General features: G+C 40.5%; 1 protein-coding gene across 2 annotated transcripts in view; it reads left to right on the top strand.

The window, feature by feature from the left end:
• Positions 1-637: 637 nt before the first annotated feature.
• Positions 638-14,176, top strand: part of SPIDR (scaffold protein involved in DNA repair) — a 778,935-nt gene continuing 765,396 nt past the window's right edge. For both annotated transcript variants that reach the window (XM_064267703.1, XM_064267702.1), the window contains exon 1: positions 638-757. In XM_064267703.1, coding sequence (XP_064123773.1) covers positions 725-757 — 33 coding nt within the window. In that variant the 5' untranslated portion in view covers positions 638-724. The remainder of the gene's footprint in view (positions 758-14,176) is intronic.

Genomic DNA, 14,176 nt, shown 5'->3' with positions numbered 1-14,176 from the left:
AGTCAACAAACCATTACCTACTAATTTAAATCTCAAAAAGTCTTACAGCTGCAGAGGGGTGGAGGGCCAAATTATTAGCAGCCAGGCCAGGAGTAACCTGATATCAGCTGATCCAGGTAAAAGGGAAGGCACGGTTCAATCACACTTACATTAGCCAATGGCCTGACAGAACAGACCGCATCTGTGCTCTGACCTAGGCCTGCACCCGGAGGCGGATGGCCGACCGAGGCGCCTGCCCCGCAAGCCCGCCCACCGGAGCCTCAGTGCCCAGCGGCACGCCCGCCCACAGCGCTCTCCGCAGGCTTTGGGCGGGTGACGAGGCTGGATAAGCTAGCAGTAGACCTTGGAGACCCACAGCGCCGCGGGGTACCGGTGCAAAGGGCACAGACAACCCTGAGCTCTTCAGCCTCTCCGGCCAACGCCACGGCCTAGAGCGGGAAGCGACCGGCTGAGAAGTCCCGCCCCGCACCCGATTGTCCGCCAATCGCTGCTTGTGGCTCGGTGCGGCGCGGCGGGGCGGTGCCAGGGGCTCACCGTCCTCAAATGGTCAGGAGGCGGGGCCCCGGTGATGCCCCGCCTCGTGGCTCTGGCTAGCCAATCGTAGCCCGCGGTGCCTGGCCGTGCGCGGAGCTTGGCCGGCGGCGCGGCGGGGCGGGGTCTGTGGCGCGCGGTCTTCTTACACCCTGAAGAGACCGCCCATCGGTGTGGAGGTGGTGCCCCAGAGATGTCCGGCGGAGGACCCTCTCCAGGCCGCAAGGTACGCTGTGGGGCTGTGACCGGCGGCGCGCTCTCGCTACGCTCTTGCTAGCGAACTCGCCGGAACCCAGCGGGAAGTAGTGCTCCGCCGAGTCCCGTCGTCTTCGGCGGGTCCGCGGAGCGCGCTTCCTTGACCGCGGGCTGGCAGCGGCGTGAGGGTGGGCTTTGTGTCCAGGAGCCCGGAGGAGGCTGCCGCCGGTTCCGTCTACGAGCGTGGACTGGACCCATTGCGGGGCCCGGTGCCGCGGTCGGTCTCCTGCCCAGGTGTGCGGACTCGGCTTTCCCCCGGTCACGGGCTCTCCGGCGCGGTCTGTCCGGGGACGGGCTCAGCCTCGCCTCCAGGGCTGGATGCACAGAGCAAGGAGACGAGCCCGACTGGAGACTGGGGTGAAAAAGAGCCACTTCCTGGGAGGGGCAAGGGGTCGCGTTCGTAGAGGTGACGGAAGTGGCCCCAGGGAATTAGTGTGTGAAATAGGTACTACCCTAGCTGGTGTTTTGCAATCCTTTGCCTTTATTGTGTCGTATAACACACCAAGACCGTGGTAGATAACTGGAATGGCTCAGCCATTTTTTCCCAGATACTTCTGTTGCCTAAACTTTCTCTGAATCTTTTTCTTCTCACTCACTGGGAGAGGAGCCTGAAGCTAACCTGTCCATGTCTTTGTATACCAGCGCCTACCAATGTCTAGGCGTGAAGGAAATTTGCATGAATTATATTAAACAATTGCGCTTGTATTCCTGAGTACACACATTCATTGTGTTTCTTCTGGAACGTGTCTTTAATCATTTTAAAGCTCTTTTGAAGTTTTTTTCTAATAAATGTATTTGTCTTATCACACTAAAAACCAAACAAAAAAGTAAACGCAGTGCTTCCTTTCTTGACTTATCTTCCTTTTATGGAAAAGCTTCCTAAAAAAATTGTTCATATATACTGGTTCCACTTCCTTATCACTCCCATGTTTCCTTGCTTTTCAGTTGATTGTCTGACACACTGTCAATTTTCTAACTGACTGTAAGGAGTAGAAACTCACGTCAAATGTACTAATCAATTTTAAGATACATCCTGATATTAAAGTGTGAAAAAAAATCAAAGAAATATAGTAATTTCTTAACTCTTTGAAATTGCTGTGTTGAATATAAGTTATTTACTTGGTTATTTGACTCATCTCCAGCTTTTATTTCTTTTGGGACATCTCCTATATTGCTATCCTAATTTTCTGTCTGTCTTGCTCTCTATCTGTCATTTACTTCTCTTTACGTCTTTCTCCCATGTTCTAATTCTTGACCTAGTCTTTTTTCTTACGTGTTTTCTCTAGGCAGCTGATATCATTGATATCAATCCTGTGGGGCAGTTCTACTCTGTCATATAGGGTAGCTATGAGTTGGAATCGACTTGATGGCAGCGGTTTTGGTTTAGTTCACTGCTGAAAATGGCTTTGAGATCTGTATTTCATTCTTGACCTTCCTCCTGAGTTCAGTTAAACTAAGCAAAGTCATCATTCTCTCACTCTCAGTTCTAACAGTTCTTTTTGACTTATTAGAAAGCTTAGCGTTTTTTGAGGGATTTTCACTGCTTTTTTTCTTTATTCTGTCAGCTTTCAAAACCCTATCAGTTTCTCTTTTTTAGTAGTTGTATCAATTGTGTAACAAATTGCTTCAAAACTGAAACAACTTAAAACAAATATTTATTACCTAACAGTTTCTGAGGGTCAGGAATTTGGTAATGGTTTGCCTGGGTGGTTCTAGCTCAGTGTCTCCCATAAAGTTGCAATTAAATAAAAGGTAGACTGGAGCTAGAGGATCCATGTCTAAGCTCACCCCCATGATTATCGCCAAGTTTTAATTCCTTGCCATGTTTCATAGGGCAGCTCACAACATGGCAGCTGGCGTCCACAAGTACGAGAGCAGTAGCGACCAAGATGAAGGTCCCAGTGTCTTTTATAACTTGATCTTAAAAGTGATGTACTCTCACTTCTGCACTTTTCTGTTGGTCACATGGAAAAACCTGGTATGATGTGGGAGGGGATTAGGTAGGATATGAATGCCAGGAGTGGGATTCATAGGGGGATGACCATCTTGGAGGCTGGGTACCATGATAGTATTGCCCCAAGAAGTTCTTTTTTATTTCTATCACCCTAGGCTTGAATTTTTTCTTCAGTTTTTTCAGCTTGAGAAATGCTGAGCATTTTCTTCCCTTTTGGTCTTCTAACTCCAGGTCTTTGCACCTTTCATTGTAATACTTTACAATATGCAGGAAGCATCAAAAGAAGATGGATGGAATACACAGAGTGACGGTACCAAAAAGAATTGGTCAACCTGCAGCCATTTCAGGAGGTAGCATTTGATCAAAAACTGATTGTATTGAAGGAAGAAGTCCAAGCTGCACTGAAGACATTGGCAAAAAACAAGGCTCCAGGAATTGACAGAATACCAATTGAGATGTTTCAACAAATGGGTGCAACACTGGAGGCACTCACTTATCTTTGCCATGAAATTTGGAAGACAGCTACCTGGCCATCCGACTGGAAGAGACCCATATTTGTGCCCATACCGAAGATATGTGATTGGCAGAATAAGAAATTATTGAACAATATCATTAATATCACACAAGCAAAATCTTGCTGAAGGTAATTCAAAACCAGTTATAACAGTACATTGACAGGGAACTGCCAGAAATTCAAGCTGGATTCAGAAGAGGACATGGAACAAGGGGTCATTGCTGATGTTAGATGGATCTTGGCTGCAAGCAGAGAATACCAGAAAGATGTTTACCTGTGTTTTATGGACTATGCAAAGGCATTTGACTGTGTGGGTCATAACAAATTATGAATAGCATTGCGAACAGTGGGAATTCCAGACCACTTAATTGTGCTCATGTGGAACCTGCACATAGGCCCAGAGGCAGTCATTTAAACAGAACAAGAGGGATATTGTGTGGTTTAATATCAGGAAAGGTTTATGTCAGAGTTGTATCCTTTCATCATACTTATTTAATTCGTATGCTGAACAAATAATCTGGGAAGCTGAATTGTATAAAGAGGAACACTTTATCAGGATTGGAGGAAGACTCATTAACAACCTGCAATATGCAGATGACACAACCTTGCTTGCTGAAAGCGAAGAGGACTTGAAGCACTTGCTGAAGAAGATTAAAGACTACAGCCCTCAGTATGGATTACACCTCAACATAAAGAAAAAAATCCTCACAACTCGACCAATAAACAACATCATGATAAATGGAGAAAAGATTGAAGTTATCAAAGTTTTTGTTTTGCTTGGATCCACAATCCATGCCTGTGGAAGCAGCAGTCAGGAAATCAAAGGATGTATTACATTGGGCAAATCTGTTGCAGAAGACCTCTTTAAAGTATTCAAAAGCAAAGATGTCACTTTGAGGACTAAGGTGTGCCCGATGCAAGCCATGCTATTTTCAGTTGCCTTTTATGTATGCTTGTATGTATGCTGAAGAATTATTGATGGCTTTGAATTATGGTGTTGACGAAGAATATTGAATATACCGTGGATTGCCAGAAGAATGTAGAAATTGTCTTGGAAGAGGTACAGCCTGAATGTGCCTTAGAAGCGAGGATGGCAAGACTTCGTCTCACGTACTTTGGACATGTTATTTGGAGAAGGACATCATGCTTGGTAAAGTACAGCCTCAGCAAAAAAGAGGAAAATGCTCAACGAGATATATTGACACAGTGGCTGCAACAGTGGGCTCAAACATAGCAGTGATTGTGAGGGTGGTGCAGGACCAGGCAGTGTTTTGTTCTGTTGTGCATAGGGCAGCTGTGAGTTGGAAGGGACTCAATGGCACCTAAGAACAACAAAAACAACAACAACCATCTCCCTAGGTCAGGTTCAAAGTACTTCATGCTTGGAGTGTTTAATATGTGATACTAACTAGTATTCTATCTTTTGAGATGACTTTCTCTTCAGCACAACTTATATTGTTATTTTTCTGCTTGAAAACCTACATAACCATTTATTTGCTCTGGTAGGGCAAATGGTTAAGTGCTTGGCTGCTTACTGAAAGGTTGCTTGTTTGAACTCTCCTAGCTACTCTGAGGGAGAAAGACCTGGCAGTCTGCTTCCACGAAGACTACAGATAAGAAAACCCTATAAGCCAGTTCTGCTCTGTCACATGGGGCTGCTACTGACTCGATGGCACCCAGTAACAACAACAACGCTGTACTAAGTGCTTTATATGTATTAACTCACGTAAATGATTTTACATCTAATATTAGGTTTATTTAGGAGCCCTGGTCATGCAGTGATTAAAGCACTTGGCTGCTAACCAGAAAGTCAGCAGATTGAACTCACCAGCTGCTCTGAGGGAGAAAGATGTGGCAGTCTGCTTTTGTAAAGATTTACAGCCTTGGGAACCTATGGTGGCAGTTCTACTCTGTCCTGTGGGGTCAGTATGAGTTGGAATTGACTTGATGGCAGTGGTTTTTCTTTTTTTTATTAGGTTTGTGTCTGTGTCTTTATTCCGTAATTGTGTAGAAATTGTAAGATTAGGGACTATGTCTTCTTCACCCTGCGTCCCCCATAATTTCTTGTACATTTTGTGTTGTTGTTACTAGTTGCTGTTGAGTTGGCCCTGACTCATGGCAATCTTACGTATAACAGGATGAAACATAGCCTGCTCTGTACCATCCTATCAATTGTTGGTACGTTTGAGCCCGTTCTTGCAGCGAAAGTACCAATCCATTTCATGGAGGGCTTTACCTTCCACAATTCTAAACACGATGTCCTTTTCTAGTGGTCCGTCTTTCCTGATAGTGTGTACAAAGTAAGTCAGTCAGTCAGTCTCGCAGTCCTTGCTTCTAAGAACATTCTGGCTGTGCTTCCTTTAAGACTGATTTGTTCGTTCTTCTGTCACTCCATGGTATCTTCAGTATGCTTCCCCAGCACCACAATTCTAATGGGTCAGTTCACCTTCAGTCTTCGTTCGTTCTTCATTGTTCTGCTTTCACATACATATGAAGTGACTGAAAGTACCATGGTTTGGGGTCAAGCAGACTTTAGTCATCAAAGTAACATCCTTGCTTTTTAACACTTTAGAAAGATCTTTTTAAAACAATTTTGTTTTTAATTTTTGGTGAAAATACGCACAGCAAAACCTGTACCCATTCCACAGATCTAGATGTAATGATGAATAACGTTGGTGACGTTCTTCACTTTGTGTCAACATTCTTGTTTTTTTGTATTCTAGTTGTTTCACTTTCATTTACTTAATCTCCTTGTCTCCCAACCTTCTCATCTATGCTTCAGAGTAACTCTAGATCTTTTGGTCTTACACAGAAAATTTCCTTTTTTTTTAAGAGACACAATACGCAAGGATGACCCGTCTACTCTTTCGGCTAAACTGTTACATAGTTTAAAGGTGACTTCAGGGGATATTTTCAATTCAAGGTTTGAAGAGCAGTTTAGGGCCATAATCTCGGTGACTCCTCCAGCCTCAATAGATCCAGTAAGATTGGGTTCTTTAAGAATTTGAAGTTCTTTTCCATACTTTTTGCTCTTTTTATCAGTATTCATCTATTGTAGCCCTGATCAGAAAGTTCAGTAGTGGTAGCCAGGCACTATTTACTTCTTTTGGTCTCAAGGTGGAGGAGGCAGTGGTTCATGTGGATCATTAGTCCTGTAGTCCAGTTCCTTCTCTGATTCTTGGGTTTACTTTTTTATCTTTTGTTTCAGACAAATAAAGACCAATAGTTGTGTCTTTGATGGCCGCTTGCAAGCTTTTAAGATCCCAGATACTACTCACTATATTGGGAGGTAGAACATAAACATTTAAGAATTATATTATGGCAGTTGACTCGATTGTCCCATTAGTACATGACCCGAAGCCTCCAAACCAAGAGAACTAATCCCATGAAATGGTTGGTTATGTCGAATTAGTATCAGCATTTGTAGGCACCCCTCCCCCTTTATTATCATGTTTTGGTTATTGCTGCAAAGCCACACACAACCTAGCATTTGCCCATTTATCCATCGTCCCTGTGTACAGTTTATTGACATCAGTTACATCAGTCATGCTGTGCAAACTTCAGCCATATCTGGTGCCACCTAAAAAGATTTTTTTTGATTTGTGAAAATATACACCACAAAACCTTTATCAACTCAAAAATTTTCACATGTACAGCTCAGTGACATTGATTACATTCTTCATAATATGCAACCATTCTCACTTTCCTTTTCCTAATCATTCCACCACCTTTAACATATGCTAAATGCCCCCTAAGCAAAAACTGCCCCTTTCCCTCTTCCCTCCTGCCCCAGTTATCACTAATAATCTTTGGTTTTTATATACTTGCTATTGTGTAACAACCCCGTGGCACCTGAACCCAAGTCAATGGCATCTCCAAGAGACCGAAGAAAGACTCTGGAACCAGCGATCATGACATATGGTTTATTTGGGAAGCTTACTTACAGGACTGTGGCCCAGGGCGGCGGCTGGGCCAGTTTAGCGTTCCACAACCACCTAGCAAGGGACACAAGCTTATATACCATGCCAGCTGGGACCAAGGCTCATTGTTTTTCTCCCACGTCCTTGGGCAGTCAGTGTTTGTTCCAGGGACTTCACGTCCAGACCCAGATGTTTTCCTTCCTGTTGCTAAGGCATTCCTTGGCCTTGTCCGCTGGCCCAGTCATGCCACTCCCAGCGTTTTACCTTACCCCGAGTCCATCCTGAATTCATCCCCAGCATGCTTCGGGGAAGAGCAAAGCTGATTCCATTAGGAGGGGATGTATATAGCTGAATAGCATTACCCTACACTTGCTTATTTCATGGAAGTGAGAACATACAGTATTTGTCCTTTTGCATCTGACTTACTTCTCTCAGCATGTTTTCAGGGCTCATCCATGTTGTGGCATGTATCAGGCCTTCATTTCTCTTCACAGCTGAGTAATATTCATTGTATGTAAATACCACATTTTGTTTATCCATTCATCCATTTATGGACATTTTGTTTTTTTCCACCTTTTGGATATTGTGAATAGTGCTGCAGTGAACATTGGCTCACAGGTTTCTGTTTGTATTCCTGGGTCGTATGGTAGTTCTGTGTCCAACTTTCTGAGGAACTAGCAAAATGTTTTCTATCGTGGTTGTACCATTTTACATCCCACAGCCTCTCCAACACCTGTTTTGTGTTTTTCTGTTTCACTGCCGTCCTAATGGGGGTGAGGTGGTAGCCTGTGGTTTTGATTTTCATTTCCCTAATGTCTAATGGGGAACCCTGGTGGCATAGAGGTTAAGTGCTACACCTGCTAACCAAGTGGTCAGCAGTTCAAATCCACCAGGCGTTCCTTGGAAACTATGGGGCAATTCTAGTCTGTCCTATAGGGTCGCTATGAGTTGGAATCAACTCGACGGCAATGGGTCTGGTTTTTTTTGGTTTAATGGCTAATGAGGAAACCCTGTTGGCATAGGGGTTAAGTGCTACAGCTGCTAACCAAAAGGTCAGCAGTTCAGATTTACCAGGCACTCCTCGAAAACCCTGTGGGGCAGCTTGGCTCTGTGCTATAGGGTCTCTATGAGTCGGAATCCACTCGACGGCAGTGGGTATTTATATTAATGGCTAATGGAGGAGCCCCTGGTGATGCAGTGGTTAAGAGCTTGGTTGCTAACCAGAAGGTCAGCAGTTGGAATCCTCCAGCCACTCCTTGGAAACCCACAGTGGAGCAGTTCTACTCTGCCTATATAAAAAAAATAGGGTTGCTATAAGTTGAAATCGTCTTGATGGCAGTGGGTTTGGGTTTGGTTTTTAGGTAATGGCTAATGAAGGAGCCTTGGTGGTACAGTGGTTAAGTGCTCAGCTGCTAACCTAGAGTTTGGCCCTTCGAATCCACCAGCTGCTCCATGGGAGAAAGATGTGGCAGTCTGCTTTTGTAAAAATTTACAGCCTTAGAAACCCTATGGGGCATTTCTACCCTGTCCTGTAGGGTTGCTACAAGTTGGAATCAACAGCAGCGGGTTTGGGTTTTTGGTTTAATAGCTAATGACATTGAGTATCTTTTCATATGCTTGTTGTCCATTTGAATATCCTTTTTGGTGAAATGCCTTTTCAAGTCTTTGCCTATTGTTCGATTGGGTTGTTTGTCTTTTTGTTAAGTTATAGAAATATTTTATATGTTTTGGATATTAGACTTTTACCAGATGTATGTGTTTTCTCAAAATTTTTTCACAGTCTGTGGATTTTACTTTTACTCTGATGGTTTTTTGATGAACAAAAGCATTTAATTTTTATGATGTCCCAGTTATCTATTTTGTGATTTGCTGCTTGTGCTTTTGTTGAAATATCTGATAATCCATCGTTAAACACTAGGTCACCCAGCCAAGCCCATATATGGTCTTCTAAGAATTTTATGGTTTTAGTTTTCACATTTAGGTCTTGGTCTATTTTGAATTGGTTTTCATGTGTGATATGAGGCTTGGATCCTGATTCATTCTTCTGCATGTAGAAATCTAAATTTTCCAGCATCATTTATTGAAGAGACTCTTCCTTCTCTGTATACTGGACTTGTCGGAAGTCAATTAATCATACGTGCTTGGATTCATTTTTGTATCCAAGAATTGAGAAATTCTGTTCCATTGGCCTATATGTCTATCATTGTACCAGTACCAGGCTGTTTGATTACTGTAACTTTATAGTCTGTTTTGAAATCAGGAAGTATGAATTCTCCCACTTTATTCTTGTTCTTCAAATTTGCTTTCCCTTTCATATAAATTTTGAGATTGCCTTTTCCATTTCTGTGAAAAGGGCTCTTGGAATTTTGGTGGGAATTGCATTGGGTTTATAGATTGCTTTGAGTAGTAATTGACATCTTAACTATATGAAGTCTTCTAGTCCATGAACACAGAATGCCTTTCATTTATTTAGATTTTCTTTAATTTCTTTTAGTAATGTTTTATAGTTTTCTGTGTACAGGTCTTTCACCTTCCTGGTTAATTTTATTCCTAGGTATTTTATTCTCTTAGATAATATTGTCAATGGTAGTGCTTCCTCTCTTTCTTTTCCAGCTTGCTCATTGCTTATGCATAGAAACCCGACTAATTTTTGCGTGTTGACATTATGCCCTTCCACTTTGAAGAATTCATTTATTAGGTATAATAGCTTTCTTGTGGAATCTTTGGTTTTTTTTTTTTTAATGCAGTGTCATGTCATCTGCAAAAAGGGATAATTTTATTTCCCCCTTCCTGATTTAAAGACCTTTTTTTTACTCTGGCAAGGACTTCCAGGTTGGCATCCTTGTCTTGTTCCTTATCTTAATGAGAAATCTTTCAGTCTTTTTCCATTGAATGTGATGGTTAGTTGTAGGTTTTTTAAAAAAATGTCCTTTATTATATTTAGGAATTTCCTTTCTGTTCCTATCTTTTTGATCGTTTTTATCATGAAAGGGTGTTGAATTTTGTCAAATGCTTTTCTCCATTGATTGTGATGATCATATGGGTCTTTCCTTTGTTTTATTAATGTAGTGTATTAAATTGGTTGATTTTCTAATATTGAACCACCCTTGCATTCCTGGAATAAATCTCCCTTGATCAGGGTGTATAATCTTTTTAATATGTTTTTGGATTCAGTTTGCTAGCATTTTGTTCAGTGTTTTTGTGTCTTTGATCATTAGGAATATTGGTTTGTTATTTTCTTGGGATGTTCTTGTCTGGCTTTTTTATCCAGGTAATGCTTGCCTTATAGATTGAGTTCAGAAGTGTTCATTATTCTTCAATTTTTTAAAAAAGCATAAGTAGGATTGCAGTCACTTCTATAAATATTTAGTCGAATTCCCCAGTGAATCCATCTGGTCCAAGGCTTTTCTTTGTTGGGACATTTTTGATTACTGAGTCTGTCTTTTTCCTTATAGGTTAGTTGATATCTACTGCTGCTTTTTGAGTCAATGTAGGGTGTGTTTCTAGGAATTTGTTAATTTTCTCCAAGTTACCTAATTTGTTGGTATACCACTGTTCATAGTATTCCTTTACAATCCTTTTTGTTTCTATAGTTGGTTTTCATGTCCTCACTTTTCATTTCTATATTTACATATTTACATCTTCTCTGTCTTTTTTTGTTAATCTAACCAAAGTTTTGTTGATTTTATTGATCTTTTCAAAAAACCAACTTCTGGTTTCGCTGATTCTCTCTATTGCTTTTCTGTTCTCTATTTCATTTTTTTCTGCTGGGGTGTTTATTTTTTTCTTCTTCTTGGTAGCTTTCAGTTAGTTTGCTTTTCCTTTTCTAGTTCCTCAAATTGTCGGATTAGATTATTAATTTAGGATTTTCATTCTTTTTTAATGTAGACATTTATTGCTATGAATTTCCCTCTGAGTACTGCCTTTGCTGCATCCCATAGGTTTTGATATGTTTTATTTCAATTTCATTTGACTCTTAAGTATTTTTTAAATTTCAATCTTGATTTCTTTACTCAGTGGTTGTTTAATAGTGTTACTTAGTTTCCACATGTTTGTGTATGTTCCTTGTTTTTTTTTTTGAGTTATTAACTTCTAGCAGGACTTTGAACTGCTGCTTCTTGGTTCAGTCATGGCTGATGAAGCGAAATTCGAATGAACCTGGATTTTAAAAATGTGAGTGAACCTAAATGATAACTGGAACTGGAAAAATATGAGTTGGAGCCCTCCTGGAAACTTAATCTTCCTCTTAGAAAACAAGGGCAGCATGTGCATTACATAGCAGCCAGATCTCTTGACTGGCAGAGTCAGAAACAGTGATGCTGTGCTTAACGAGGGCAGCCGACTGTACCGCTTTGAATGTGTGTCATTCTTCACAGTCCTGACAGTATCCCACATCTCCCAGGTCCGCCTCCTAAAAGGTCTAACTATGCCTCTTCCGAGTCTCCCATTCCAGGACTTTGACCTGTAATTTTTCGTATTTTGGTTATAGTTCTGCTTCACTCAAATTTTAAAAAAATTCATATCTGTTCCAATTTTGTTTCATCAACCATGACTGAAGCAGTTTGAACTGGTTCGAAGCCTTCATATCTAGTTTCATTTCACTGTGATTGGAAAAATACTCTGCGTGATTTCTGTATTTTTTACATTTATTGGGATTTGCTTTGTGTCCTAAGATACAGTTTATCCTGGGGAATGTTCCATGTGTAGTGGAGAAGAGTGTATATTGTGCTGTTCTTGGTTGGAGTGTTCTACATGTGTCTGTTAGGTTTAGGTGGTCAGTAGTGTTGTTCGAGTCTTCTATTGATCTTCTTTTTAGTTGTTCTACCTATTTTTTTTTTTATCCATTACCAAAAACGGTGTATTAAAGTCCCCGACTAGTATAATAAAAACAAACAAACAAACTCGTTGCCACAGAGTCAATTCTGACTCATAGCGACCCTGTGGACATAGGTAGAACTGCCCCATAGAGTTTCCGAGGAGTGCCTGGTGGATTTGAACTGCTGACCTTTTGGTTAGCAGCCATACTCTTAATCACTACGCCACCAGGTTTTTCAACTAGTAGACCTAGTTTTCCAACTAGTATAGTGTCCTCGTTTGTGTCTTACAATAGATTTGAACTTAAAGTCTATTTTTTTTAATGTGAAAATTGCCATGCATGCCCTTTTTTGATTACTGTTTTCATGGAATAGTTTTTTCCATCCTTTCACATTCAGCCTAATTGTGTGTTTGTGCCTGAGGCTTGTCTCTTGTAGAGTGTATATAGGTGGGCCATGTTTTTGTATGCAGTCTGTCAGTCTTGATTGGGGCCTTTAATCCATATACATTTATGGTAATTACCAATAAAGGAGGAGTTCTTAGTTGCCATTTTTTAGTGTGTCTTGTACCTTCTTTGTTCTTTTTTCTCCCGTACTGACTTCTTTTGTGTATAGATTTTTGTGTTCTTGTGTGCTGAACCATTTTGTTTCTTATTTCTTTGTTCTACATATAATTTTTTAGTTTTTATGTGGTTACCATGAGGATTACATTTAACATCTTATATCTGTACTTAAACCCAAACCGAACCAAACCCAGTGCTGTCAAGTCAATTCCGACTCATAGTGATCCTATAGGACAGAGTAGAACTGCCCTGTAGAGTTGCCAAGGAGCGGCTGGCAGATTTGAACTGCTGACCCTTTGTTTAGAAGCCGTAGCGCTTAACCACTACACCACCAGGGTTTCCATATTTGTGTTTACCTGGCTTATATTGATAACAGCTTAGCTTCAGTAACGTACAAACACCCTATACTTATATCAGCCCTCTTCTTCTGTTTATATTGTTGCTATCACTGATTAAATCTTTATACCTCAGATACCTTATAACTTGAATTTGTTTTATTGCTATTATTGTATGTATATATTTATTTATTTTTTAATTTTTAATGCTTTTGTCTTTATAAAGTGTTAAGGACATGTCAGTTGTATTTACCAATCAGTAGTCCCTTAACTCTGGCTTTTATACTTATGAAGACATTTCCTTTAGTGGGAAAAAATGTTCCCCTGCATGTACAACTTCAAGTTACTATGAAGTGTTTTTACTTTTCCTTCTGGAGGATTCTCTTTAGTATTTCTTTCAGTGTTGGTCTGTTGGTAACACATTTTTTCAGCTTTTGTTTATCTGAAAACGTTTTAATTTTGTCCTAATTTTTTAAATGGATATTTTATTTTACTTTTGGTGAAAAATATACACAACAAAACCTGCTCCCATTCAACAGTTTCTAGACGTAATGATCGCTGACCTTAGTTACATTCTTCACATTGTGTTAACACTCCTGTTATTTGTGTTCTGGTTGTTTCACTTCCATTAACTTAAACTCCTTGCCTCCCCAACCTTTTCGCTGTCATTTTTGAATGATAGTTTTCTAGATATAGTATTCTTGGTTGACAGTTCTTTCAGCGCTTTGAATGTATCATCCCACTGCTTCCTTGCCTGCATAGTTTCTGCATAGAAATCGGCATTTAATCTTATTGAAGACCCCTTGTGTGTGGTACTTTGAGTCTCTCATGCTACTCTCAAAATTTTCAGTTTGTCTTTGTTTTTTTGAGAGTTTGATTTTAATATGCCTTCATGTGGCTGTTTATGGATTTATCCTACTTGGAGTTCACTGAGCATCTTGGATGTGCAGGTTCTTGACTTTCATCATATTTGGGAAGTTTTCAGTCATTATTGAAAAATTCTTTCTTTCCTTTTCTCTCTTCTCCTTTTGGACTTCCCATAATCCCTATATTATTCTGCTTGATGGTATCCCATGGATCCCTTAGGCTTTGTTCATTTTTCATCATTTTTTTTTTCCTTTTTTGCCGTTCATATTGAATAATCTCAATTGCTCAGTCTTTGAGTTTGCAGATTCTTTTTTATGCCAATTCAGATCTGCTTCTGAACGCTTTCAGAGAATTGTTCATTTCCATTATTGTTCTTTTGAGGTCTAGTATTTCTAATTAAAAAAAAATGTATTATTTCTTTAT

Source organism: Loxodonta africana, chromosome 14 (genome assembly GCF_030014295.1).
Source record: "Loxodonta africana isolate mLoxAfr1 chromosome 14, mLoxAfr1.hap2, whole genome shotgun sequence".
NCBI classification, from domain to species: domain Eukaryota; kingdom Metazoa; phylum Chordata; class Mammalia; order Proboscidea; family Elephantidae; genus Loxodonta; species Loxodonta africana.
Note: the sequence above shows the minus strand (reverse complement) of the source record. Positions and strands in the feature narration are given on the sequence as shown.